The sequence below is a fragment of the Amblyraja radiata genome, chromosome 1 (assembly GCF_010909765.2).
Source record: "Amblyraja radiata isolate CabotCenter1 chromosome 1, sAmbRad1.1.pri, whole genome shotgun sequence".
Classification (NCBI taxonomy): domain Eukaryota; kingdom Metazoa; phylum Chordata; class Chondrichthyes; order Rajiformes; family Rajidae; genus Amblyraja; species Amblyraja radiata.
Window position 1 is genome coordinate 188,948,871 of NC_045956.1, and position 26,556 is coordinate 188,975,426.

The window sequence follows — 26,556 nt, forward strand, 5'->3', positions numbered from 1 at the left end:
AATGTCTTTAGGCAGCATTAGCAATTCGCCTTTATCTGATTTGATTTTTAGAATAGTGTGATCCTTTTCCTCTTTTTTCAGCTGACGTGCCAAAAGTTTGTGTGTCTTATCGCCAAATTCGAAATTTTCCTGTTTTGTAATTTGAAATAATCTAATAACTCTTGAAGATAAAATTTGGCTTAGTTTAAATTTCAATATTGCTATCTTGTTGTGTTTGTCTATAGTTGGATCTTTCGCGTTTTCTAAATCAAGTTGTCTAATTTGTTCTTCTAGTTGCAATTGTTACGTCCTATTCTTTTTATTTTGAAATGCTTGGTATGAAATAATAGAACCTCTAATAAACGCCTTAAAGGATTCCCATAATAGGGAGGGTGAAATATCTGTGGTATCATTAGTCTCAAAGAAAAGTTCCATCTGTTGTTTTAAGTATATACAACCGTCCGGGTTGTTTAGAATTTGGGGATTAAACCTCCAAAACGATTTTTTATTGAACATTCCTTCTATTGTTAGGAAGAAGGTTAACGGGGAATGATCAGAGATTACCATAATTGTGATATTTTGGATTAGTTGTAAAGGGAATTAATTTCATGTCCACTAGGAAGTAATTGATACGTGTATAGGTTTTATGTACTGATGAATAAAAGGAGTATTCCATCCCGGCCGGGTTTGCAATCCTCCATACATCTGTTATATTTGTGTTTTTTATGTATGTATTTAAAAGTTCACTGGATTTTGATTTTATATTAAGTCTCTTTGAATTATTTTAATTGAACAAGAATCTAACCCCTTTTAATTGGCTCGTTAGCGCCCCTTATGTTCCAGCTACAAAACGTAATTCCTCCAATTTTCTTTTGCGCGTCGTCTTGCATTATAAATTACATTGGTACCTTTTTTTCAAATGGTGCAACACAATACCTGAAGCTTCAGGGTGTTGGGTGGGTGCTTACAGCTGCTAAACCCTGTTGGTATATCCCTTGGAAATGTGCCCTTAAGGAAATGTTTAAAAAAAATGCTAAATAACATAAGAATTGTGAAAAAACAGTATTAAAAAATAAAATACTGTAAGAAAAAACCACCCCATGGTGGGAGAAAAATTCATGAAACCTTCCGTAGATGTAAAGTTGCATTAAGCTCCGTTCCCTTAAACAAGTATTATAAAAAAGAAAGAACAATTCAAAACCGGGTAATATATTCAAAGAGAAAACCAGCGAACATGTATTGTGATTAGTTCGTCTGGTGTCTTAAACTGAATAAGTATTTACTATTTAATTACTGTGTTTAACTTAACAGACAAACCCCAGTATATTTAAGTAAGAATCTGCTGATTGGAAGGGGTTAACCAAAAATACAATCTTGGCTGCTTGCCAGGTGTTTCACTCCCTTCCAGCCTGTGATTCCTTATTAATTTGTTCTGACGGTAACTGGGAATTTGTCTTCCCAAATCGATGACACAATTTAGGATATTTTCACCTATAATGCTGATAAGGTGTCTAGACCTAAGCACATGTAAATTCGGCGGCCATCTTATCGGCAACATTGTACTTATATTTATTTAAAAAGTCATGTTTTCTCAGTTTCCCCCTCTAAATATATATAAAAGGTAAATCTCTAGATAACCATGACATTTTATTTATCCTTTAATGTCCTTTGTTAGATCTTGCGCGTATTTAAATGCTTCTTCTGGATCAGTAAAGAAACGTTCCGAGTCATTATATGTGATCCTCATTTTTGCCGGATAGAATATCCCATATCTTAAGTTCAGAATTCCTTTAAGGTTCAGTCGTGTCTTTGTAAAAAGGGCACGTTTCTTCGCCACTTCTGCTGGGTAATCTCTGAAGAATCGTACAATTTCGTCTTCAATCATCAGATTTCTTGCAAATGGAATTTTTTTCATTATGTCTTCAAGGGCTGCTATGTCGTGAAGTTTCACTATAATCTGTCTTGGTGGGGCTCCTGGCCTCGAGTATACTCTCTGAACTCGGTGTGCAACATCTACTTTCGGTTTTTCAGACAGCTTGAATACTTGTTTAAGTAAGTTGGCAGTGAAAACCCGAGTGTCCATTCCAGTCTCCTTCCCTTCTCTAACTCCAACAATCCTTAAATTCTGCCGTCTTGACCGAGCTTTGAGGTCGAGACATTTGTCGGTCATTCTAGCCAGTTGCCCAGACACTCGGTCTTGATCTTCTTTCATTCTCTTCATCGCTTCAGACATATCTTTCATCGCAGTTTCCAGATCTTTAATAGCAATGCTTTGTTCTGCAGAAGTAGTGAGAACAGGCTCCAGCTTTTTATTGTAATCTTCTTCAACCCGTTCAATTTCTACTCTTAGCTCGGTCTCTATGTCCTCGATACGTTGCTGTAGAGTACGAATTGTCTCAATAACTTGCTTATTCCCAAGCTGCATACTTGTAGCCAGTGCGGAAATCTCCTTGTGTAACATATCAGCAAAGTCTTTTGACACAGCTTCTCTTAAAGAGTGTTCCTGTTCTTTTACCTTTGCATCCATTTCAGCAATGAATCTTTGACCTTCAGTTTCTTCTTCTTCAGATCCTTCTGGAGTTGTTTGAGGTGTTTTCACCAACTCTTTAACAAGTAGTCTGGTCAGAGGTCTTGACGTGGATCGTTTGGGTAAGTTCCCTTTTCTCATTTAAAGTGCCGGTTTTCCCCGTTATTTTGCAGCGATTTCTGATGACGTCATTTACGCGACGTCAGGCATCCCCGGTGAGTATTTTTAAATCAGTCCCGTCTTCTTTTAAAGTCTTTTTAGCGCATTTGTCGGGAGCGGAGCTGAATGCTGCGCCTTTCACTGCTGCATTTGTGATCAGATTTGAATTTTAACGAGGTTTGATATTCTACCACTTCCTTTAGAGGTAATTTAACACTTGGGTCTGCAGATGCTGGTTTACAAAAAAAGACTGAAAGTGCTGGAGAAACTCAGCGGATCAGGCAACATCTCTGGATAACGAATTAGGTGATGATTTGGTTAGGGACCCGTTTTAAGACTGATTTTGGAGGTGGGGATGAAAAGATAGCTTGAAGAGAGGAGGGGCAGGACAAAGTCTGGAGAGTGAAGGGGAAAGATAAAAAAAAATGCTGGAGTAACTCAGCAGGACAGGCAGCATCTCTGGAGAGAAGGAATGGTGACGTGTTGAGTTGAGACCATTCTTCAGAGTCCTCCTTTGTGTGTCTTACTTCGGTTTAAACCAGCATCAGCAGTTCCTTCCTACATAAATAATCGGGGGATACAGGTGAGGGGAAGGTGGTTGATAGGCTTATGGTGGACAAAGACCAGAGATGAAAAGACAAATGGTGTGAGATATGGATTAAAGTGTTATGAGTTGTGAAGCGAGAGGAAGAAATGCAGGTGAAAGGGGGAGGAGGGGAGAAATAGGTGTGAGTCCGGGTGCAGCATTGGGGAGAGAGGAGCAGATGATGTGGGAGGTGTGTGGTTAACAACCAGTCGTTCCTATAGGTCTTGGCAGACAGAGTGCAATTGTTCAGGAACTCCCGATTGTTACCATTTTAACTACCCTTCCTATTCCCACACTGACCTTTCTGTCCTGGGACTCATCCATTGCCAGAGTGAGGCCACGTGCAAACTGAAGGAACAGCAGCTTATATTCTGCTTGGGGAGCTTACAACCCAACAGTATGAACACTGAATTCTCCAATTTAAAAAAAACTGCAAATCACCCCCCTCCTTTCTTCCTCCATACCATTCCTCCAACAAAGCACCCCCACCCCCTCCATATCCCACATCTCTTTATCTCACATGGACTCGCACCCATTTATTACCTTCCCCTCCCCTTCCTTCTACATTCCTTCCTCTAGCTTCACAATTCACAACACTTCAGTTCTCCCGAAAACAGATACAAAAAGCTGGAGTAACTCAGCGGGTCAGATAGCATCTCTGGAGAAAAGGAACAGACTTTTTATCAGTCTGAAGAAGGGTCTCGACCCAAAACATCACATATTCCTTTTCTCCAGAGATGCTGTCTGACCCACTGAGTTACTACAGCTCTTTGTGTCCATCTTTTGTTTAACCCGGCATCTACAGTGCTTTCCTACACCTCAAATGCTGCCTGTCTTGGCCAGGATTCTCTTGTAAAAGAGATTTTTAATCTCAATGAGACTTCTCCTGGTTAAATAAAGGTTAAAAAAAAAACAAAAAAAAACACTAAGGTGTTTTTCCATCTCACACCTTAGTCTTAGATTTCCAGCGTAGGTTTACAAGGTTAATTCCCGGGATGGCGGGACTGTCATATGCTGAGAGAATGGAGCGGCTGGGCTTGTACACTCTGGAGTTTAGAAGGATGAGAGGGCATCTTATTGAAACATATAAGATTATTAAGGGTTTTGACACCCTAGACACTGGAAACATGTTTCCGATGTTGAGGGAGTCCAGAGTCAGGGGCCACAGTTTAAGAATAAGGGGTAAGCCATTTAGAACGGAGACGAGGAAACACTTTTTTCACGCAGAGTTGTGTCTGTGGAATTCTCTGCCTCAGAGGGCGGTGGAGGCCGGTTCTCTGGATACTTTCAAGAGAGAGCTAGATAGGGCTCTTGAAGATAGCGGAGTCAGGGTATGTGGGGAGAAGGCAGGAACGGGGTACTGATTTGGGATGATCAGCCATGATCATATTGAATGGCGGTGCTGGCTCGAAGGGCCGAATGGCCTACTCCTGCACCTATTATTGTCTTTTCACCTCCAGTCTTTGATCAACTATCTGCCTATCAAAGCCCCCCTCAACTGTATCAACCTATTACCTACCAGGCTTTGTCCTGCTCTCCTTTCTTACATCTTTCTTCCCCCCCCCCACCCCCCAACCCACCCCCCCCCCCCCCCCCCTACAATAATGGCGGTACGGTGACGCAGCTGGTAGAGCTGCTGCATCACAGCGCCAGAGACCTACCTTTGATCCTGACCTTGGGTGCTTTCTCCCTGTGACCATGTGGGATTCTTCCGATGCTCTGGTTTCCTCCCACATCCCAAAGATGTGCAGGTTTGTAGGGCCTGTATCTCTAAAATTAAATCCTAAATCAATTTGAAGAATGGTCCCAACCCAAAACATCACCGATTCATGTTCTGAGATGTTGCCTGACCTGCTGAGTTACTCCAGCAATTTGTCTTTTTTTCCTTTAGATGTAGGCAATTTTTCTGTGTCTACATCTAACGCGTATAAATGGACTTCACCAAGACTGAATGTTTGTGGTATACGTCTTATTCAGATCTCTCCTCACTACATCCCAGTCAATGTTCCAGGCTTCATCGATCTCTGCAGGTTTAAATCCATATATATCAGCAAACTTCTGATTATAATTGTAGAAAACCTTCTTCCAATAGGATGCTCCCTGTGCGGAAATTTCCCGCTGGATGGTCCAGGATTTGTAGTAATCATTGACAATTTGATAATCCTTGTAGGGTTTCCATTCCCAATTTGTGTTGTTATTTTTAAATGATGCATCACCTGCGACTAAAGCTGTGCAGACATCAGTCATAAGATGTTCACTATGAACCCATCGATAGCCATTGAGTCCTTCAGGTCTGTGCTGCTTACAAGAGTGCTGTGAATGTACCACGGTCTCTAAGTCACAGTAAACCTGACAGAAAGGACATTTCTTGGTACAATTGAATAACCCTTTGAACAGCACATCCCTGGGTCTAATGGATAATTCTTCAATCTTTGCTTGGACATCCCAGCTTGTTACCTCACTGAGGAGTTTCTGATTCACCTCTTCAATAGATGGCAGAACTGCTTCTGCCAATTTCTTGCCATCACCGTCACTGTGAAACAGAACGAGTTTCATTTCATCTTTGGGCATTGAGATCCTGTCCTTTAACTTTTCAACAAACATGTCCAGGAAGCTCTGAACATTTCCAGCAAAGTTCTGTATCACTGCATCCTCAACAATCTCTTTAGCTTTCCTAGTGATCTGTGTGAGGATTCCTTTAGCCAGATGGGTAAACGTGCTCTCTCCATCACGTTGTGTCGTGCAGTGTTCAATAACCTGGTGATGGAGCCAGTCTTTGGCCAAATTCTCAAGGTCAGTGATATACCGGTGATAGTCATCAAATGTACCCCTTTGTTTCAGGTGCACCAGGAGGGCCACAGTGAAGTTGTTGCGGAGACTGTACTTGCTCTCAGGGTCATTTTGTTTCATATCATCTACGATGTTCACACTGAGAGCCTTGAGGGTGGCGTCTATGAGAGCTGGCAAGAAACAAGATTGTGCAAACCGTTCGGCTTGTCTCTGGTTCGCATCCTGCTCTGTGTAAATATCAATGAAGAGATCAAAGTATTGACCCTTCATGTTTTCCAGTCTTTGCCGCGGGTCGTGTTTCTGGATGAACCTCATCTGCATCTCTTGGAATCTTGGTACAGCGAAACCACACAGGTGAAGTTTAAACTCAGCCCTGAATTCCTCACTCATTGTGAAGTTTGGGTGTGAAATATTGTTAATTTTCTCCTGTATAATATTCAAAAGTTCAATACAATATCTAATGTCATAATCCATGTCCACTTTTGTGATGTCACTGATCCATTGATGGCATTCATCCTCTAGGGACTGTGTTATCATTGCTGCCTGAATAACATCTGATTGGTGCGAGGATATCCCAATTGTGGTTTTAACACGTCTCTTCCATGTCGTGTTGATGTGTTTCCCTTCAATTTGAAAGCACTGAGTTCCCTGTTTACAGAGAGGTTTTCTTTCTAGCATTTTATTAATCACCCTCCCTTGAGTTGCTGTGTTCTCTCTGAGAAGGTTTTCAATCTCCAGTTCGATGTTTCTTTCTCTACAGGGCTGATAGTCCAGTTGTGACAGTGTGTCTTGCCACATCTTTCCAAAGGCAGTTTGCAGTTCCTCGTCACCCAACACCTGATTTGCCCCTTTACACTTTAATAAAAGCTCCTTGACCTGTTGTTCGATCTTCTTGTGACATTTATTCCAACTAGCATCCACTTCCTGCAGTCCCACACGTCTGTTCACAGCATCCTTACATCTCTGCATTGAATCGTCCTGAAGCCGTCTGCATAAACTGGAGATACTGAGCTTGAATTCCTCCCTGTATTTCTCCATCAGCTGCACGTTATCAGCCCCACTTTCAAACAGAGCTTTTAGTTTATCCAGAGTCTTACCCTCCCTTTTGTTAATCTCCGTCCTGATCTCACATTCCAGTGTTTGGAGCAGTAGGTTGAGGTCACCACTGGCATTGTTTATTGTGTTTTCAGCCTCGTTTCCCCAGGAGTGTGTGAATTTGCGGAGTTCCCACTCCCAGTCCTTGTACTTCACAGAGAGCTGGTTGTAGGCCTCTGCGAATAGACTGTTCTGGAAGCTGAAAATGAAATTCTCATGTTTCACCTGCTCCCAAAGGCCAGTCATCCATTTGGTAAAGTCTGGGATTGTGAAAGCTCCTTGGTCTGGTTTCCTTTTGAGTAAACATTGAATGAGACTCTTCTTCAGTTGGAAGACGTGTTCACTATAGCCAGTGTTGACGGCAGCCATTGGGGGTGTACCTTGCCACAGACCAGGGATGTACCAGTTGTCCTTGTCAGCATCATAGTCCATCACATCACGGAACGTAACTCCCTCCACCTTCTCCAGTTTTGCTGCAGCCTCTGTCATCTTATTCAGCTGTTCCAGCAGTTTCTGACGGCCTCTCAGATTGTGATCATGTGCACTCACATCTCCAACATTCTGGTGGATAAATATACACTTTGGTCTTTTCCCTGTCTGGTTCATGCGTAGTAAGGAATGAACAACAATCTGTAAAATATCTTTCATCTCTGCGATGTTTTCCATGCCTATGTTTACCAACGTTATGTTGCTTAATCCCACCACGAATGTTGCCAGCTCATTGTCGTGTTCGTAGCTGTCTGTTAGTGTTGCAAGTTCTGGAGCTCTCAGCCCCTCCGTGTCAATGACCAGGATGAAGTCACAGCCCAGTTCCTCCGCCAGGCTCCCTGTGACCTTCATCAGCTGCATGTAGGCCCCTCGAGTACATCGGCCGCTGCTCACAGCAAACCGCAAACAGAACATTGTATTGAGGAGCGTGGACTTGCCCGTGCTCTGAACTCCAATCACTGTCAGCACAAACACTCGGGAAGCACGTCCCACCTTCTCAGCCACTGCTTCCAGTACAGCAGTGATCCATGAAACAGGAACGTTGGAGACGTCTCCATCAATGAGCTCCAGTGGGAACCCATCCAGCAACAGTTCAGCAGCAACACCCGGTAACTGAAGCACATGTGGGTGGATCTGTGTTTGTTGCTTTATGTTGTGTTGTGTCACTGAAAGTTCATAAACCTGGCCCAGTTCCCTCATGAAGTGCTCAAGTCCCAGGGAACTATCAGTCATCTTCTGATCCATGTCCTTCAGCTCCTTGACCTTCTGCATTGAGTCTTTGCTCAGTTCTTTATAATCCCTGCGCAATCCTGCCATGATTTCCCTTGATTTACTGTCCAGCATCAGCTTCAGCCACTGCAAGGAAATGGCCCTGTCATCCCCACCAGGACAGGTGAGGTAGTCAATGAATATCTGCATCTCCTCCGACAGGCTCTGTCTGAGCTGAGCTTCCCGGATTCTTTTCTTGTCTTGGTCCAACTCGTGGTTATACTTCTCTGTGGTTCTGTCCCCGCGGAGTTTCATCCGAGACTTCTCTTTCTCAACTTTAGACAGTCCTTGCCAGGGCTCTCCATGAAAGGGCAGCACTCTCTTTTTATACCCAGTGATGTCTGCAGGGTCAAGACTGCCCAGTATTTTGGTCAGGTCCTTGGCCCGTTGTATTTCAGGCTGATGTTCATCGACCTGAATCCCACTTTCTCTCGCAATGTCACCCATTTGTTCCAGACTCAGGAAGCTCTGGCCCTTGTCACTCATTAGAATCACTTGTTTTATCTGGAAACGAAGTTTTTCCACAAGTTTTGCCTCGTTTACATTTGTCCGAACAATGCATTGTTTACGCTGTAACTTCTGATCTACAAACAGTTTCTTTACCTGCTCAGGGGTGATGTTAGTGTTCACTATCAGAAAGAGTTTTGCCGGTGACTGTGCGAGAGAGATGAGGAATTCTCTTTCCTTCTCACCGATAACGTCAATGAAAATAAAGAGAGCAGCAGAGACTTTTGCCAGAAACCGAGTGTGTCCCTGGTAAGTTTCAGCGTCACCTCGGAGGTTGATGAATGCAGCAGCCTCCGGGAAAATGTTTGTGTTGCTCTTCCCAGAAGGTAGATACCAGCTGATCTCAGCCATCCCATCCGATATCCCACAGGGCACATTCCCACATTCCATCCCGGAGTGCAGGAAGATGTTCTGCTGCAGCTGGGTCTGGCTCAAGGTGAGATTGAGGAGTTTGGATTTGGACACCGTGCACCTTCCGAGTCTGAGGAAGGAGACAGTTGGCACGGTTGCTGTCACGATGGGCATCTCCACAACGGGGCTGCTCCCTGTGGGGGATTGTGGGCACCACATTTTAACAATAGGCCTCATGGCCCAGAGGAGAAGGGTGGAACCAGGCCCTTCCATGGGTCCCCTCACCTTGTACCTGGGGTAACTGTGCCCTTCCGGTAGCAGAAAGGGTAATGCAAGTTGGCACAGAGACATCTTCAGCATCAATTCCTGCTGGAGAGAGTGGTCGGCACAGAGGAAAATGGCAGCAATGATATCCAGAGGGTTAATCCCAGAATCTCCTGGCCCTTGTGGTTCATCGTCACCATCTTCGTCTTCCGAGGATTGAGCAGGGGGCCATTCAGGATTCCTCGCCAGTGAATTAGCTGAGAGGATCCTTTGGAGAAATCGCCAAGGAAGATCTTTTGCTCCAGTTGGTTTGTTGTCGTTCAGTTTACCCCAGGATACCTCCCGCATGGACGTCAGTGACAGTTTGTGAGGATAATGATCCTGTAAACCCAAATCCCTCACAAGTTCAGAACAGTTATTTGCAGTTTGTGGTGGGCTCACATTTAGAGATTGATTATTTCCAGCTGGTGGATCACCAGTCATTCCCTGTGGGAGACCTGGTGAATGCCGGTGAGATGGATCCTCTGATCCCCAACCATCTCCATGGACGGCCTCTCTCTGTGGTTTGGATGTCAGGTCCTTGGCCCGTTGTATTTCAGGCTGATGTTCATCGACCTGAATCCCACTTTCTCTCGCAATGTCACCCATTTGTTCCAGACTCAGGAAGCTCTGGTCCCCGTCCATCACTAGAATCACTTGTTGTATCTGAGAACGAAGTTCTTCCACAAGTTTGGCCTTGTTTACATTTGTCCGAACAATGCATTGTTGAGGTTGTAACTTCAGATCTTTGAACAGTTTCTTTACCTGCTCAGGGGTGATGTGTTGCTGACTGATGTTAGTGTTCACTATCAGAAAGAGTTTTGCCGGTGACTGTGCGAGAGAGGTGAGGAATTCTCTTTCCTTCTCACCGATAACGTCAATGAAAATAAAGAGAGCAGCAGAGACTTTTGCCAGAAACCGAGTGTGTCCCTGGTAAGTTTCAGCATCACCTCGGAGGTTGATGAATGCAGCAGCCTCCGGGAAAATGTCCGTGTTGTTCTTCCCAGAAGGTAGATACCAGCTGATCTCAGCCATCCCATCCGATATCCCACGGGGCACATTCCCACATTCCATCCCGGAGTGCAGGAAGATGTTCTGCTGCAGCTGGGTCTGGCTCAAGGTGAGATTGAGGACTCTGGATTTGGACACCGTGCACCTTCCGAGTCTGAGGAAGGAGACAGTTGGCACGGTTGCTGTCACGATGGGCATCTCCACAACGGGGCTGTTCCCTGTGGGGGATTGTGGGCCCCACATTTTAACAATGGGCCTCATGGCCCAGAGGAGAAGGGTGGCACCAGGCCCTTCCCTGGGTCCCCTCACCTTGTCCCTGGGGTAACTGTGCCCTTCCGGCAGGAGAAAGGGTAATGCAAGTTGGCACAGAGACATCTTCAGCATCAGTTCCTGCTGGAGAGAGTGGTCAGCACAGAGGAAAATGGCACCAATGATATCCAGAGGGTTAATCCCAGAATCTCCTGGCTCTTGTGGTTCATCGTCACCATCTTCGTCTTCCGAGGATTGAGCAGGGGGCCATTCAGGATTCCTCGCCAGTGAATTAGCTGAGAGGATCATTTGAAGAAATCGCCAAGGAAGATCTTCTGGTCGAGTTGGTTTGCTGTCATCCAGTTTATCCCAGCATATCTCCCGCATGGACGTCAGTGACAGTTTGTGAGGATAATGATCCTGTAAACCTAAATCCCTCACAAGTTGTAGGGGGCTCAGATTTTCAGATTGGTTATTTCCAGCTTGTGGAACACTATTCATTCCCTGTGGGAGACCTGGTGAATCCCGGTGAGATGGATCCTCTGACTGCCTGCTGTCTCCAGGGTCGGCCTCTCTCTGTGGTTTGGACGTCAGGTCCTTGGCTTCTTGTATTTCAGGATGATGTTCATGGACATGAATCCCACTTTCCCTCACGATGTCACCCGTTTGCTCCAGACTCGGGAAGCTCTGATCCCTGTCCCTCATCCATGTTACTTGTTGTATCGAAGAATTACATTTTTCTACAAGTGTTGCCTCACTTACATTTGTCTGAAAAACACATTGTTGTGGTTGTAACTTTGTAAAGTTATTTCCAGCTGGTGGATCACCAGTCATTCCCTGTGGGAGACCTGGTGAATGCCGGTGAGATGGATCCTCTGATCCCCAACTGTCTCCATGGTCGGCCTCTCTCTGTGGTTTGGATGTCAGGTCCTTGGCCCGTTGTATTTCAGGATGATGTTCATCGACCTGAATCCCACTTTCTCTCGCAATGTCACCCATTTGTTCCAGACTCAGGAAGCTCTGGTCCCCGTCCATCACTAGAATCACTTGTTCTATCTGGGATCGAAGTTCTTCCACAAGTTCGGCCTCGTTTACATTTGTCCGAACAATGCATTTTTGAGGTTTCAACTTCAGATCTTTAAACAGTTTCTCTACCTGCTCAGGGGTGATGTGTTGCTCACTGATGTTAGTGTTCACTATCAGAAAGAGTTTTGCCGGTGACTGTGCGAGTGAGGTGAGGAATTCTCTTTCCTTCTCACCGATAACGTCAATGAAAATAAAGAGAGCAGCAGAGACTTTTGCCAGAAACCGAGTGTGTCCCTGGTAAGTTTCAGCGTCACCTCGGAAGTTGATGAATGCAGCAGCCTCCGGGAAAATGTTTGTGTTGCTCTTCCCAGAAGGTAGATACCAGCTGATCTCAGCCATCCCATCCGATATCCCACGGGGCACATTCCCACATTCCATCCCGGAGTGCAGGAAGATGTTCTGCTGCAGCTGGGTCTGGCTCAAGGTGAGATTGAGGAGTTTGGATTTGGACACCGTGCACCTTCCGAGTCTGAGGAAGGAGACAGTTGGCACGGTTGCTGTCACGATGGGCATCTCCACAACGGGGCTGCTCGCCGTGGTAGATTGTGGGCACCACATTTTAACAATAGGCCTCATGGCCCAGAGGAGAAGGGTGGCACCAGGTCCTTCCATGGGTCCCCTCACCTTGTACCTGGGGTAACTGTGCCCTTCCGGTAGCAGAAAGGGTAATGCAAGTTGGCACAGAGACATCTTCAGCATCAATTCCTGCTGGAGAGAGTGGTCGGCACAGAGGAAAATGGCAGCAATGATATCCAGAGGGTTAATCTCAGAAATCTCTGGCCCTTTCACTTCAAAGAAATCGTTGAAATCTTCATCATCATCTTTCTTGTCTTCCAAGGACTGGGCAGGGGGCCATTCAGGATTCCTCGCCAGTGAATTAGCTGAGAGGATCATTTGGAGAAATCGCCAAGGAAGATCTTCTGGTCGAGTTGGTTTGTTGTCGTCCAATTTACCCCAGGATACCTCCCGCATTGACACCAGTGACAGTTTGTGAGGATAATGATCCTGTAAACCCAAATCCCTCACAAGTTGTGGAGTATTCAGGTTTTCAGACCAGCTATTTACAGTTGATGAAACACTAGCCATTCCCACTGACTGGGTGAATGTACTTCCTGGGATCTGTATGCTCTTTCCCAGAGAGGTGGTTCTTATCCTGGAATTCCCAGGATGTCAGGGCTCCTGTCTTGTATATTGCAGTTTGGTGAACCTTCACCAGTTGTACGTTTCTGTCCCAGTATCTACCTTGAGGCCTGGGCTCCGATTCCACAATATAGTACGGAGCCTGGATACTGGGCCAGGATTTATCGAGTTGTCCAGTCTCCTGTCCCGGGATATTTTACAGAGCCCAGACGACCAAGCTGTGATGTGTTGGGGTGCTGGAATTCCTATCCTGGGATCACAAGGCAGGTCACTTCTTTGGCTCTGACTGACGATCCTCTTGTTGTCCTGGCACCGTGTGTTTCAAGTACAGTCAGTGTGTAATCATCGTGGGTACCTGGAATTGGTCACCAGAATTATACATGGCCTTGGAATTGGATTATTATTGTCACATGGATCAAGATACAGTGAAAAACTCTGCATACTATCCAGTCAAATCATACCTTACACGATACAATGAAGCCTTACAAAAGTACAACAAGTAGCACAAAAATAAATATACCAGTGTAGAATGTAGTCTACCGTTTTACAGTTACAGTGAAAGTGCAGATTAAAAAGATACAGTGAAAAACTCTGCATACTATACAGTCAAATCATACCATACATGATACAATGAAGCCTTACAAAGTAGCACAAAATTAAATATACCAGTGTAGATTGTTGTCTACCATGTTACAATTACAGTGAAAGTGCAGATTAAAAAGTGCAAGAACCTCAATGAGCTATTGCTGTTGGTTTATTATTGATATTACTGTTGTTAGATTGTGAGATTGGGATTATCCCTTTATTTTATGGGAGGACCATTCAACAAACTGACAGCCGCAGGGAAGTAGTTGTTCCTGAATGTGCTAGTATGTGCCTTCATGCTTTTGTAGTCCCTGCCTGACGGAAGAGTGGGAAATGAGGGAATGACCCTGGTATAACCATATGACCATATAACAATTACAGCACGGAAACAGGCCATCTCGACCCTTCTAGTCCGTGCCGAACACATAATCTCCCCTAGTCCCATATACCTGCGCTCAGACCATAACCCTCCATTCCTTTCCCATCCATATAACTATCCAATTTATTTTTAAATGATAAAAACGAACCTGCCTCCACCACCTTCACTGGAAGCTCATTCCACACAGCTACCACTCTCTGAGTAAAGAAGTTCCCCCTCATGTTACCCCTAAACTTCAGTCCCTTAATTCTCAAGTCATGTCCCCTTGTTTGAATCTTCCCTACTCTCAGTGGGAAAAGCTTTTCCACATCAACTCTGTCTATCCCTCTCATCATTTTAAAAACCTCTATCAAGTCCCCCCTTAACCTTCTGCGCTCCAAAGAATAAAGCCCTAACTTGTTCAACCTTTCTCTGTAACTTAGTTGCTGAAACCCAGGCAACATTCTAGTAAATCTCCTCTGTACTCTCTCTATTTTGTTGACATCCTTCCTATAATTAGGCGACCAAAATTGTACACCATACTCCAGAATTGGCCTCACCAATGCCTTGTACAATTTTAACATTACATCCCAACTTCTATACTCAATGCTCTGATTTATAAAGGCCAGCACACCAAAAGCTTTCTTTACCACCCTATCTACATGAGATTCCACTTTCAGGGAACTGTGCACAGTTATTCCCAGATCCCTCTGTTCACCTACATTCTTCAATTCCCTACCATTTACCATGTACGTTCTATTTTGATTTGTCCTGCCAAGATGTAGCACCTCACACTTATCATCATTAAACTCCATCTGCCATCTTTCAGCCCACTCTTCCAACTGGCATAAATCTCTCTGTAGACTTTGAAACTCTACTTCATTACCCGCAACCCCACCTATCTTAGTATCATCTGCATACTTACTAATCCAATTTACCACACCATCGTCCAGATCATTGATGTACATGACAAACAACAGTGGACCCAACACAGATCCCTGTGGCACCCCACTCGTCACTGGCCTCCAACCTGACAAACAACCATCCACCATTACTCTCTGGCATCTCCCATTCAGCCACTGTTGAATCCATCTTGCTACTCCACCATTAATACCCAACCATTGAACCTTCTTAACCAACCTTCCATGAGGAACCTTGTCAAAGGCCTTACTGAAGTCCATATACACAACATCCACTGCTTTACCCTCATCAATTTCCCGAGTAACATCTTCAAAAAATTCAAGAAGATTAGTTAAACATGACCTTCCAGGCACAAATCCATGTTGACTGTTCCTAATCAGACCCTGTTTATCCAGATGCTTATATATATTATCTCTAAGTATTCTTTCCATTAATTTGCCCACCACTGACGTCAAACTAACAGGTCTATAATTGCTAGGTTTACTCTTAGACCCCTTTTTAAACAATGGAACAACATGCGCAGTACGCCAATCCTCCGGCACTATTCCCGTTTCTAATGACATTTGAAATATTTCTGCCATAGCCCCTGCTATTTCTACACTAACTTCCCTCAATGTCCTAGGGAATATCCTATCCGGACCTGGAGACTTATCCACTTTTATATTTCTCAAAAGTGTCAGTACTTCCTCTTCTTTGATCCTCATAGTTTCCATAGCTACTCTACTTGTTTCCCTTACCTCACATAATTCAATATCCTTCTCCTTGGTGAATACCGAAGAAAAGAAACTGTTCAATATCTCCCCCATCTCTTTTGGCTCTGCAGATAGTTGGCCACTCTGACTCTCTAATGGACCAATTTTATCCCTCGTTATCCTTTTGCTATTAATATAGCGGTAGAAACCCTTCGGATTTACTTTTACCTTACTTGCCAAAGCAACCTCATATCTTCTTTTAGCTTTTCTAATTTCTTTCTTAAGATTCTTTTTACATTCTTTATACTCCTCAAGCACCTCATTTACTCCATGCTGCCTATAACTATTGTAGATCTCCCTCTTTTTCCGAACCAAGTGTCCAATTTCCCTTGAAAACCATGGCTCTTTACAATTTTTACGATTTCCTTTCAACCGAACAGGGACATAAAGATTCTGTACTCTTAAAATTTCACCTTTAAATGTACTCCATTTCTCTTCCACATCTTTCCCATAAAACAAACTGTCCCAATTTACTCCTTTTAAATCCTTTCGCATCTCCTCAAAGTTAGCCTTTCCCCAATCAAAAATCTCAACCCTAGGTCCAGTTTTGTCCCTCTCCATAATTATATTGAAACTAATGGTATTGTGATCACTGGACCCGAACTGTTCCCCAACGCATACCTCTGTCACCTGACCCATCTCATTTCCTAACAGGAGGTCCAGTACCGCCCCTTCTCTAGTAGGGACGTCTATGTATTGTTGCATAAAACTATCCTGCACACATTTTACAAACTCCAACCCATCCAGCCCATTTACAGAATGTGTTTCCCAGTCTATGTGTGGAAAATTGAAATCTCCCACAATCACTACCTTGTGCTTACTACTAATATCTGCAATCTCCTTACATATTTGCTCTTCCAATTCTCGCTCCCCATTTGGCGGTCTATAATACACCCCTATAAGTGTTGCTACCCCTTTCCCATTTCTCAGTTCCACCCAAATAGCCTCCCTAGACGAGCCCTGCCAAATCTATCCTGCCAAAGCACTGCTGTAATATCTTCCCTGATAAGCAATGCAACACCTCCACCTCTTGCCCCTCCAATTCTATCACACCTGAAGCAACGAAATCCTGGAATATTTAGTTTCCAATCACAGCCTTCCTGCAACCATGTTTCACTGATCGCCACAACATCATACTTCCAGGTGTCAATCCAGGCTCTAAGTTCATCCACTTTTCTTACAATGCTCCTAGCATTAAAATATACACATTTAAGAAACCCACCCTCTCTTATTCTCTGATTATTTTCTTTTTCTTCTCTCTCCCCTACATTTTGGGTCAGAGTGCTACCATTCTCTGCCCCCTGCTTCACACACTGACTGCTAGCTTTCCCAATTTGAGTCCCTCCCCCCAACCATACTAGTTTAAAGTCTCCCCAGTAGCCTTTGCAAATCTCCCCGCCAGGATATTGGTCCCCCTTGAGTTCAAGTGCAACCCGTCCTTTCTGTACAGGTCGCACCTTCCCCAAAAGAGGTCCCAGTGATCCAGAAACTTGAATCCATACCCACTGCACCAGTCCCTCATCCACGCATTTATCCTCCACCTCGCTCCATTCCTACTCTCACTGTCGCGTGGCACAGGCAGTATTCCTGAGATTGCTACCTTTCCAGTCCTTCTCCTTAACTCTCTACCTAACTCCCTAAATTCTTCTTTCAGGACCTCTTCTCTTTTTTTACCTATGTCATTGGTACCTATATGCACCACAACCTCAGGCTCCTCTCCCTCCCATTTCAGGATTTCTTGGACACGTTCAGACACATCCCTGACCCTGGCACCAGGGAGGCAAACTACCATCCGGGACTCCTGTCTGTGTCCACAGAATCGCCTATCCAACCCCCTGACTATAGAGTCCCCTATTACAATTGCCCTCCCCTTCTTTTCCTTACCCTTCTGAGCAACCGGACCGGTCTTTGTGCCAGAGGTCCGGCCGCTGTCGCTGCCCCCAGGTAGGCTGTCTCCCCCACCCTTACTCAAGCATGAGTACTTATTTTCAAGGTGTACAGCCACCGGGGTACTCACCAGTCCCTGCCTCTGCCCGTTGCCCTTCCTAACTGTGACCCAGTTTTCTGTCTCCCGTGGTCTTGGAGTGACCACCTCCCTGTAACTCCTTTCTATGACCTCCTCGCTCTCCCTGAGCAGACAGAGGTCATCGAGTTGCTGTTCCAGGTTCCTGACACGGTCCCTTAGGAGCCCCATCTCGACGCACCTTGCGCAGATGTGGACGTCTGGAGGGCACTCCAACTCCATGACCTCCCACATCTGACATCCAGAACAGTAAACTGCCCTGGCCTTCATTCTCCCCCTTATCCAAATACAATAAAGCCTTACAATTACAATACAAATACAATACAAGCCAATCAGCTGCTTCCGCTGGTCCTCTTCCACCAATCAGAGGCTTCCACCAGAATCAGAATCCTTCTCTGGAAGTGAGATGGAACGTTGCAGATTTGGGTTCCTCACAGCTGCAGGTAACTCCTCCTCTCACGAACGGCTCCCCGGGCCTCTGTAGAAGCAAGCCCCGCGCTGTATTTATACTCACAGCTCCAGGTAACTCCTCCTCTCACGAACGGCTCCCCGGGCCTCTGTAGAAGCAAACCCCGCGCTGTATTTATACTCACAGCTCCAGGTAACCCCTCCTCTCACCAACGGCTCCCCGGGCCTCTGTAGAAGCAAACCCCGCGCTGTATTTATACTCACAGCTCCAGGTAAGTCCTCCTCTCACCAACGGCTCCCCGGGCCTCTGTAGAAGCAAACCCCGCGCTGTATTTATACTCACAGCTCCAGGTAACCCCTCCTCTCACCAACGGCTCCCCGGGCCTCTGTAGAAGCAAACCCCGCGCTGTATTTATACTCACAGCTCCAGGTAAGTCCTCCTCTCACCAACGGCTCCCCGGGCCTCTGTAGAAGCAAACCCCGCGCTGTATTTATACTCACAGCTCCAGGTAAGTCCTCCTCTCACCAACGGCTCCCCGGGCCTCTGTAGAAGCAAACCCCGCGCTGTATTTATACTCACAGCTCCAGGTAAGTCCTCCTCTCACCAACGGCTCCCCGGGCCTCTCGGGTATGAGCGGTCTTTGATTATGTTGGCTATTTTCCTGGGGCAGCGTGAAATGTTAATGTAGTCCATGGTTGGGGGTGGGGGGGGGGGGGGGGGGAGTCTGGTCTGTGTGATGGACTGGAATATGTCCACAACTCTGCAATATCTTGTGGTCTTGGGCAGAGAAGTTTCCAAACCAAGTCGTAATTCATTTGGATAGAATGCTTTCAGCTATGTATCGTTTTTTTAGACCATATCTAAAGGATTATGTACAAACCTGGTGCCCTTACCTAATGAAAGGTGCACTTTCTATAGAGGGAGTGCATTGAAGATTCTCCAGCCAGTTTCCTGGGGTAAAATCAGGGAATCCGGGAAGTGCTCAGGGGTTCAGGCAGTGTCTGTGGAGAGAGAAACAGAGTCCAAGTTTCAGGCTTACACGGGTTTGTCACACGAGGGGAAATAGAGTAAAGCTGCCCTCTATTCTTGGTGTTCAAAAGACTGAGCAATCTTGCAGAAACTTGTGAAATTCTACCAGGCTTGATAGACTGGACACAGGGAGGAGGTTTCTCTTGGCTGTGGTATCCAGGGCCAGGGGCACAATCTCAGGGTAAGGGTGGGCTATAAATGATCAAGATGAGGCTGGGGGATCTTCAGAGTTCTCGACCCCAGAGTTCTCTGGAGACTCAGTCACTGAGTTCATTCAAAACAGTGATTGATTGAATCCTACAGGCCAAGGGAAATAAGTCAGCAGCAGTGGTGAGTGAGGTGGACCTGGAAGAGAGGATCTGGAGAGACGGATGCATAAATAGATCTCACCCAGCTCCCGGAGACCAGCAGCAGAGCTGGAGGGGATGTCACGAATCAGACAGTGATGCCTGGCAGTGGTGGCAGCTACATGGTGAGTAGCAAATGTGGATTTTACTTCGGAGTCACGTGAGTGACTACGTGAAGAACCCCGCCAGGACGCATGCGTGTCATATCGCTACACGCATTGCAACGAGTCACAGCAGGGGGAACGACGTTCCCTTAGCGGCAAAATTTGAAAGCCGGGAACAGCAGGTAAGGAGACTCTGCGTTCCAGAATTTGAAAGTCGGGAACAGCAGGTAAGAAGACTCTGCGTTCCTTCCACTTACCTTTTAGGTGGAGACATGGACCGGATCCATGAAGGCTGCGGAAAAACTGGCGGGGGAGAACCGCGGAGTTGCGGGCAGCCAGCAGCAGCAGCCAAAGGCACGCTAATCTCCCGTAATGGGAACAGCTGTGCCCGACTTCGCTCCCGACTTCGCTCCCGCGCCGGCCCCGGCCGGTCGGGAGAGGTAAGCATAAACTAACAGAGTCGTTGACTCCGAGGAGTCCGACTCTGAATAGCCGCGAGCGGCCAGTGCCCGTGCGCACGGGAGCCGGTTGGAGCGGCTGGGAGCGGGGAACAAAGCAGCCGCGAGCGGCCAGTGCCCGTGAGCATTGGAGCCGGTTGGAGCGGCTGCAGGATGGGACCATCTTCAAGCAGCCGCGACGGCCAGTGCCCGAGAGCATTAGAGCCGGTTGGAGCGGCTGCAGGAGGGACCATCTTCAAGCAGCCACGACGGTCAGTGCCCGAGAGCATTAGAGCCGGTTGGAATTACTACCAACACTTATATTTCAGAAGTATAGGGGTATACCATAGAATTATCAAAACATAATCCTCCAGTTCAGCATGTACCGAACTGAATGTTCATGCTTACAGGGAAAGAAAAAATCAAAAGCGCATACTGAACTACAGTGCCCAAATAAAATAGGAGTGATGGAGGACATCCAACACGAATCACAGGAATTCGTGTCCACATCATCATAGATTTGACTAATTTGAATACTTTCGTACTTTATATTCATTACTAGATGGGAACCTTTGTTACTGCAAAGGTATTGATCCAGGGGTACCACATGGCAAGCATCGTATTAATATATGCTTGCTATACAGTACTCATTGGAGGTGCCCACAGATGTATTTAACACAATAGATCATTTGCGATTCACCCTTAACACAGTTCACATGTCAGTGACTTTGCCATAAGAAAGGGTACAGCCTTAATGGAGGCTTGCAGGAAACTAAACCATCCATCAGACTGGTAGTAGAATAATTGGCATTAGTGGCTGTGTTCCAGCCACATAAATCGGACCTTTACATTATCAAATTACTGAGCGCAATCATGCGTCACTCAAAAATTTATGGGGGGTCATTCTGACAGACCAATGAAGCTACCAACAGAGGCCACTATGGTACTAAAATGGTGGAAACATAACATTAGGCATTGTTCCAATCCAAACATTAACAGCTACCCGTCTATGGAACCACATACTGATGGGCACTTGGATTGGGATGCTACTAATTCCATCTCCAGCTGTGGGGGAGATGGAATGCACAGGAGGCATCATTACAAACGCTGGGCATAAATACCTGGGGAAGTGAGTGCTTGCCATGGCTTTAAGTCATATTGTTCTGGGTTATATCACCAGTATGTTAGACTACAAATTGACTACACCACCGTGGTAGCATATGTCAACCAAATGGGTGGAAACATATCGACATCATGTGACTATCTGGCCAACACTATTTGGCAATAGTGTATCCAGATAGATATTTGGATATCAGCTAACAACTTACCAGGTAAACTGAATTTAGTGGCAGACAACAGGTCACGCTAAGTCTAGAAACACAGTATGGATGCTGGATAAAAAATGTATTGCTGGAACAGCACGGTATGGAACACCAGATAATGACCTATTCACATCCATGCTCTTACCAGTAATCGAATTATGTTCTTGGGAACCAGAACCTGGGGCAGTGGTTCAGATGCATCTTCACTGCTTTGGGGGATCATTTATGCATTCCCTCCTTCTGCCTCATCAGTCGGGTATTTAGGAAGAAACAATAGACTCCGCGTCTCGTATTTTGATAGTACCTGATTGGCCTACTCAACCATGGGTCCTGGTGATATCGACATGGTTTTAGAACCATGCATCACCATCCATCATAGACCTAACTTACTGGTTCTTCCCGCTACAAGGGGAGTTACCCATGTCACAATTATATATAAACCTATTAATTTATAGTTGAAAGCACCTCTTCTACACCTGGGACTGACGGACCGAATGTGGAATTATTTCAGCGGGCCACAGACAGTCGACCAAAATATCAGTACTTGGTGTCATCAAGAAATGGGAAGTACTGTCACAACAATAAACATCACCCACAGATCTATGAACATGCCGTCTGTTCTGGAATTCCTGGCAAGTCTCCATTACGATGAGAGGCTCAGTCATAGTGCCATCAACTGCGCCAGAAGTGCTCGGTCAACATACCTGTCGCAAGGAACAGAGCGGCATTCTGTTGGGACACACCCTGGAAACCAAACTCATGAGGGGCATTTTAATATCAATCCCCCAAGAACCAGGTACTCCCAAATATGGAATGTGAGCATTGTACTGACCATGTTAAGAAACTGGTCTCCAGCTACAGCTCTGTCCCTACAGAAACTGACTATGAAAACAGTCATGCTAATGGCCTTGGTCACGGCACAAAGGGTCCAGTCACTACAGAAACAAAGGTTGAACAACGTGATTATTTCATCTGGAAATTTAACTTTTCACATCAATGTAATAGTCAAACAGAACAGACAGGGGTCAGCAGGCCTAAAAATAGAATTCAGGGCCTACCCTACAGATGGTCGTCTCTGTATTGTAACACACTTACTATTATATATGGAGTATACTAAGATCATCAGAGGGAAAGAAATGTCACTTTAATCAGCTACAAACAGCCACTCAAAACAGTGACAGTTCATCTCTAGATGGCTAAAACAGGTCCTAATAAAGGCTGGAGTAGACACTAGCATTTTAAATCTCACTCCACCAGGGCTGCAGCTACATCGGCAGCTATGAAGTTGGACGTTCCTATGGACCAAATCCTCAAGACAGCAGGATGGTCAACGGAGGAAACTTTCCAACGACTTTATAACAAACTAGTCATTGAACCTGGAACATTTGCAGAAACAACTTTAAGTTCTGTAATATAATTTACCCCATAAATAGGGGCAATAATTGGTGTTAATATTTTTATCGTTGGGTTTCAATATCGTATTGATGTCTAATGATGTTAACTCTATTCTCCCCATAATCAATGCAGATGTGATGCATGGACTCGTTTCCACGGCATGAAATCACAGAGCTTTAAAATCTTCACGTAGTCACTCACGTGACTCCGAAGTAAAATAGTAAGATTAAACGAGAACTTACCAGTTTGAAGTTTGATCTTTATTTTATGAGGAGTAATGTTGAGGGAATACGTGCCCTCCGCTCCCACCCTTGATCATATCCTGAACTGGTATCTCTTCTCTAATCTTACTATGTTTAGTCATTACAGTTATCTGTGATTTCACACCGCTGCTTTGAAGAATGACACGCATGTGTCCTGGCGGGGTTCTTCACGTATTCCCTCAACGTTACTCCTCATAAAATAAAGATCAAACTTCAAACTGGTAAGTTCTCGTTTAATCTTACTATTGTTCTATCTCTGCTTCCTACCATCATTCACTGATGTAAGAGAAAAGGTAGGGGTGGTAAATTGTAACAAGTGGAATTGAGAGGAAGAAGGTGGTTAGTGTAATCAGCACTCTAAATTAAAGTGAGTGACAAAGGGTCCAAGGTGTCCAATGGTCCTCAATATGTGGGGAATTGGAAATTTCCAGTTTCCTGTTGGCCATGTGTGCAGGAGGGATAACCCGCTTCAGCTCCTGACTGGATGCATTGGCCATTTGAAGTCATAGGTTCATAGAGCTGTATGACACAGAAACAGGCCATTTGGGTGAATTCCCCCATTTGGCCAACCAAGCGAGTCCCTCTTGCCTGCTCCTTGCTAATATCCCTCCAAATCTTTCCTATCCATGGACCTGTCTCAGTATCTTTGAAATGATGTAATTGCACCAGCCTCCACTTTTCCCCCTAGCAGCCAAGAAATAGACAATAGGTGCAGGAGTAGGCCATTCGGCCCTTCGAGCCAGCACCGCCATTCAATGTGATCATGGCTGATCATCCGCAATCAGTACCCCGTTCCTGCCTTCTCCCCATATCCCCTGACTCTGCTATTTTTAAGAGCCCTATCTAGCTCTCTCTTGAAAGCATCCAGTGAACCTGCCTCCACCGACCTCTGAGGCAGAGAATTCCACAGACTCACCGCTGTCTGTGAGAAAAAGTGTTTCCTCGTCTCCGTTCTAAATGGCTTACTCCTTATTCTCAAACTGTGGCCCCTGGTTCTGGACTCCCCCAACATTGGGAACATGTTTCCTGCCTCTAGCGTGTCCAAGCCCTTAACAATCTTATATGTTTCAATGAGATTTCCTCTCATCCTTCTAAACTTGAGTGTACAAGCCCAGCTGCTCCATTCTCTCAGCGCACCACCCTGTGTGGAAATAATGCCCCTCGGATCCCTTTTCAAATCTTTACCCACTCACCTTGGACCTGTGCCCTCTAGTTTTAGAATCCCCTATCCTGGTCAAAAAGGCTGGATTTTTACCTTATCTATGCCACCCCTCAGCCTCCTGCACTCCAGGATAGACAGGCCCAGCTTATCCAGCCTCTACCTAGCACAGTATTTGTGGATATCAGGTATATTTGAGGATATTGTAGGCTAGTGAAGAGATTGCATGAGCTCTGGCTGAGACATTCGAATGAATCATCATTAGACAGGGGTGAGGTGAGGAGACTGGAGGGTGGCTAATGTTGTGCCTCTATTTAAAATGAAGTGTGAGGAGAAACATGGGAACTATAGACATCTGTGGTGGACAATTAACTGGAAAGTCAGTGTCATACAGCACAGAAACAGGCTCTTCGGCCCAACTTGGCCATGCCAACCAAGTTGTCCCATCTACACTGGTCCCCCCAGCGTGCATTTGGCCCATATCCTTATAAACATTACCTATCCATGTACCTGTCGAAATGTCTTAAATGTTGTAACAGTACCTGCCTCAACTACCTCTTCAGGCAGCTCATTCCATACACTCACCACCTTGTGTGTGAAATCGTTGCCCCAGATGTTTCTATTAAATCTTTCCCTCATGATCTTACACACCTCTCTATGATTATCCCTCATCCCCCTGTGCTCCAAGGAATAAAGTCCTAGACTGCTCAGCCTCTCCCTCTAGCTCAGGCTCTCGAGTCCTGGCAACATCCTCGTATATCTTTTCTGCACTTTCCAGCTTTCCATCTCTCTACAACAGGGTGACCAAAACTGAACACAATACTCCTAATGTGGGCTCACCAATGTCTTGTACAACTGTAATAGAACAACCCAACTTCTATACTCAGTGTTGCCTGATGAAGGCCAATGTGCCGAAAGCCATCTTGAGTACCCTGTTATGGCACGTTATGGAACTGTGTACCTGCACTCCAGGATCCCTCTGCTCTACAACACTCCCCAGAGCTCTGCCATTCACTGTGAAATCCACTGAAAGAATCCTGAAGGATATTATATATATGCATTTGGATAGACAGGAACTGATTAGAGTCATAGAGTCACAGAGTGATACAGTGTGGAAACAGACCTTTGGCCCAACTCGACCACACTGGCCAACATTGTCCCAGCTGCACTAGTCCCACTTACCTGCACTTAGTCCATATCCCTCCAAACTTGTCCTATCCATGTACCTGTTTCCTAAACGTTGGGATAGTCCCTACCTCAACTACCTCCTCTGGCAGCTTGTTCCATACACCCACTACCCTTTGTGTGAAAAAGTTGTCCCTCAGATTCCTATTAAATCTTTTCCCCTTCACCTTGAAAGTATGTCCTCTGCATGTGGGCTGGTCTGGAAGGTTAGATCACATGGGAGCCAGGAAGAGCTAGCCGACATGTGGATAAATGTGAGTTTATCCACTTTGGTGGCAAGAACAGGAAGGCAGATTATTATCTGAATGGTCAGATGAGGAGAAGGGGAGGTGCAACGAGACCTTCGTGTGCTTGTACATCAGTCACTGAAAGTAAGCAGGCAGTGAAGAAAGCTAATGGCATGTTGGCCTTCATTGCGAGAAGTTTTGAGTTTAGGAGCAAGGAGCTCCTACTGCAGTTGTACAGGGCCCTGGTGAGACCGCACCTGGAGTATTGTGTGCAATGTTGGTCTCCTAATTTGAGGAAGGACATTATTGCTATTGAGGGATGTAGCATAGGTTCACCAGGTTAATTCCCGGGATGGCGGGACTGACGTATGATGAAAGAATGGGTCGACTGGGCTTATATTCCATGGAATTTAGAAGGAAGAGCGGTTCTTATAGAAATATATAAAATTGGAGGATTGGACAAGGTAGATGCATGAAAAATGTTCCCGATGTTGGGGAGTCCAGAACCAGGGGTCACAGTTTAAGGATAATGGGTAGGCCTTTTGGGACTGGGATGAGGAAAAACCTTTTCCCCCAGAGTTGTGAATCTGTGGAATTCTCTGCCACAGAAGGCAGTGGAGGCCAATGCATTGGATGTTTTCAAGAGAGAGTTAGATTAAGCTCTTAGGGCTAAAGGAATCAAGGGATATGGGGAAAAAACAGGAACGGGGTACTGATTTTGGATGATCAGCCATGATCATATTGAATGGCGGTGCTGGCTCAAAGGGCCGAATGGCCTACTCCTGCACCTATCATGTATGCTTCTCGTGGACTGACTCGGGGATAGAGCCAGACAGCTATTTGTGAGACACAATCACACACGTACATGCCAATTATCCAGAACCAGCCCTTGACCATCTAAATACATGTATATCTTAACCCTCAGAATGATCTGAGTAACTTTCCAACCACAGATGTCACTCACTGGTGTATAGTTCCCACGCTTTTCCTGCAGGCCTTT

General features: G+C 45.5%; 1 protein-coding gene across 1 annotated transcript in view; it reads right to left on the minus strand.

The window, feature by feature from the left end:
• Positions 1–5,189: 5,189 nt before the first annotated feature.
• LOC116988819 (interferon-induced very large GTPase 1-like) overlaps positions 5,190–26,556 on the minus strand; it is a 33,093-nt gene continuing 11,726 nt past the window's right edge. Inside the window, exons 2-3 of the mRNA XM_033045803.1 lie at positions 18,982–19,089; positions 5,190–13,395 (exon numbers count right to left, since the gene is read on the minus strand). Coding sequence (XP_032901694.1) covers positions 5,190–12,872 — 7,683 coding nt within the window. The 5' untranslated portion in view covers positions 12,873–13,395; positions 18,982–19,089. The remainder of the gene's footprint in view (positions 13,396–18,981; positions 19,090–26,556) is intronic.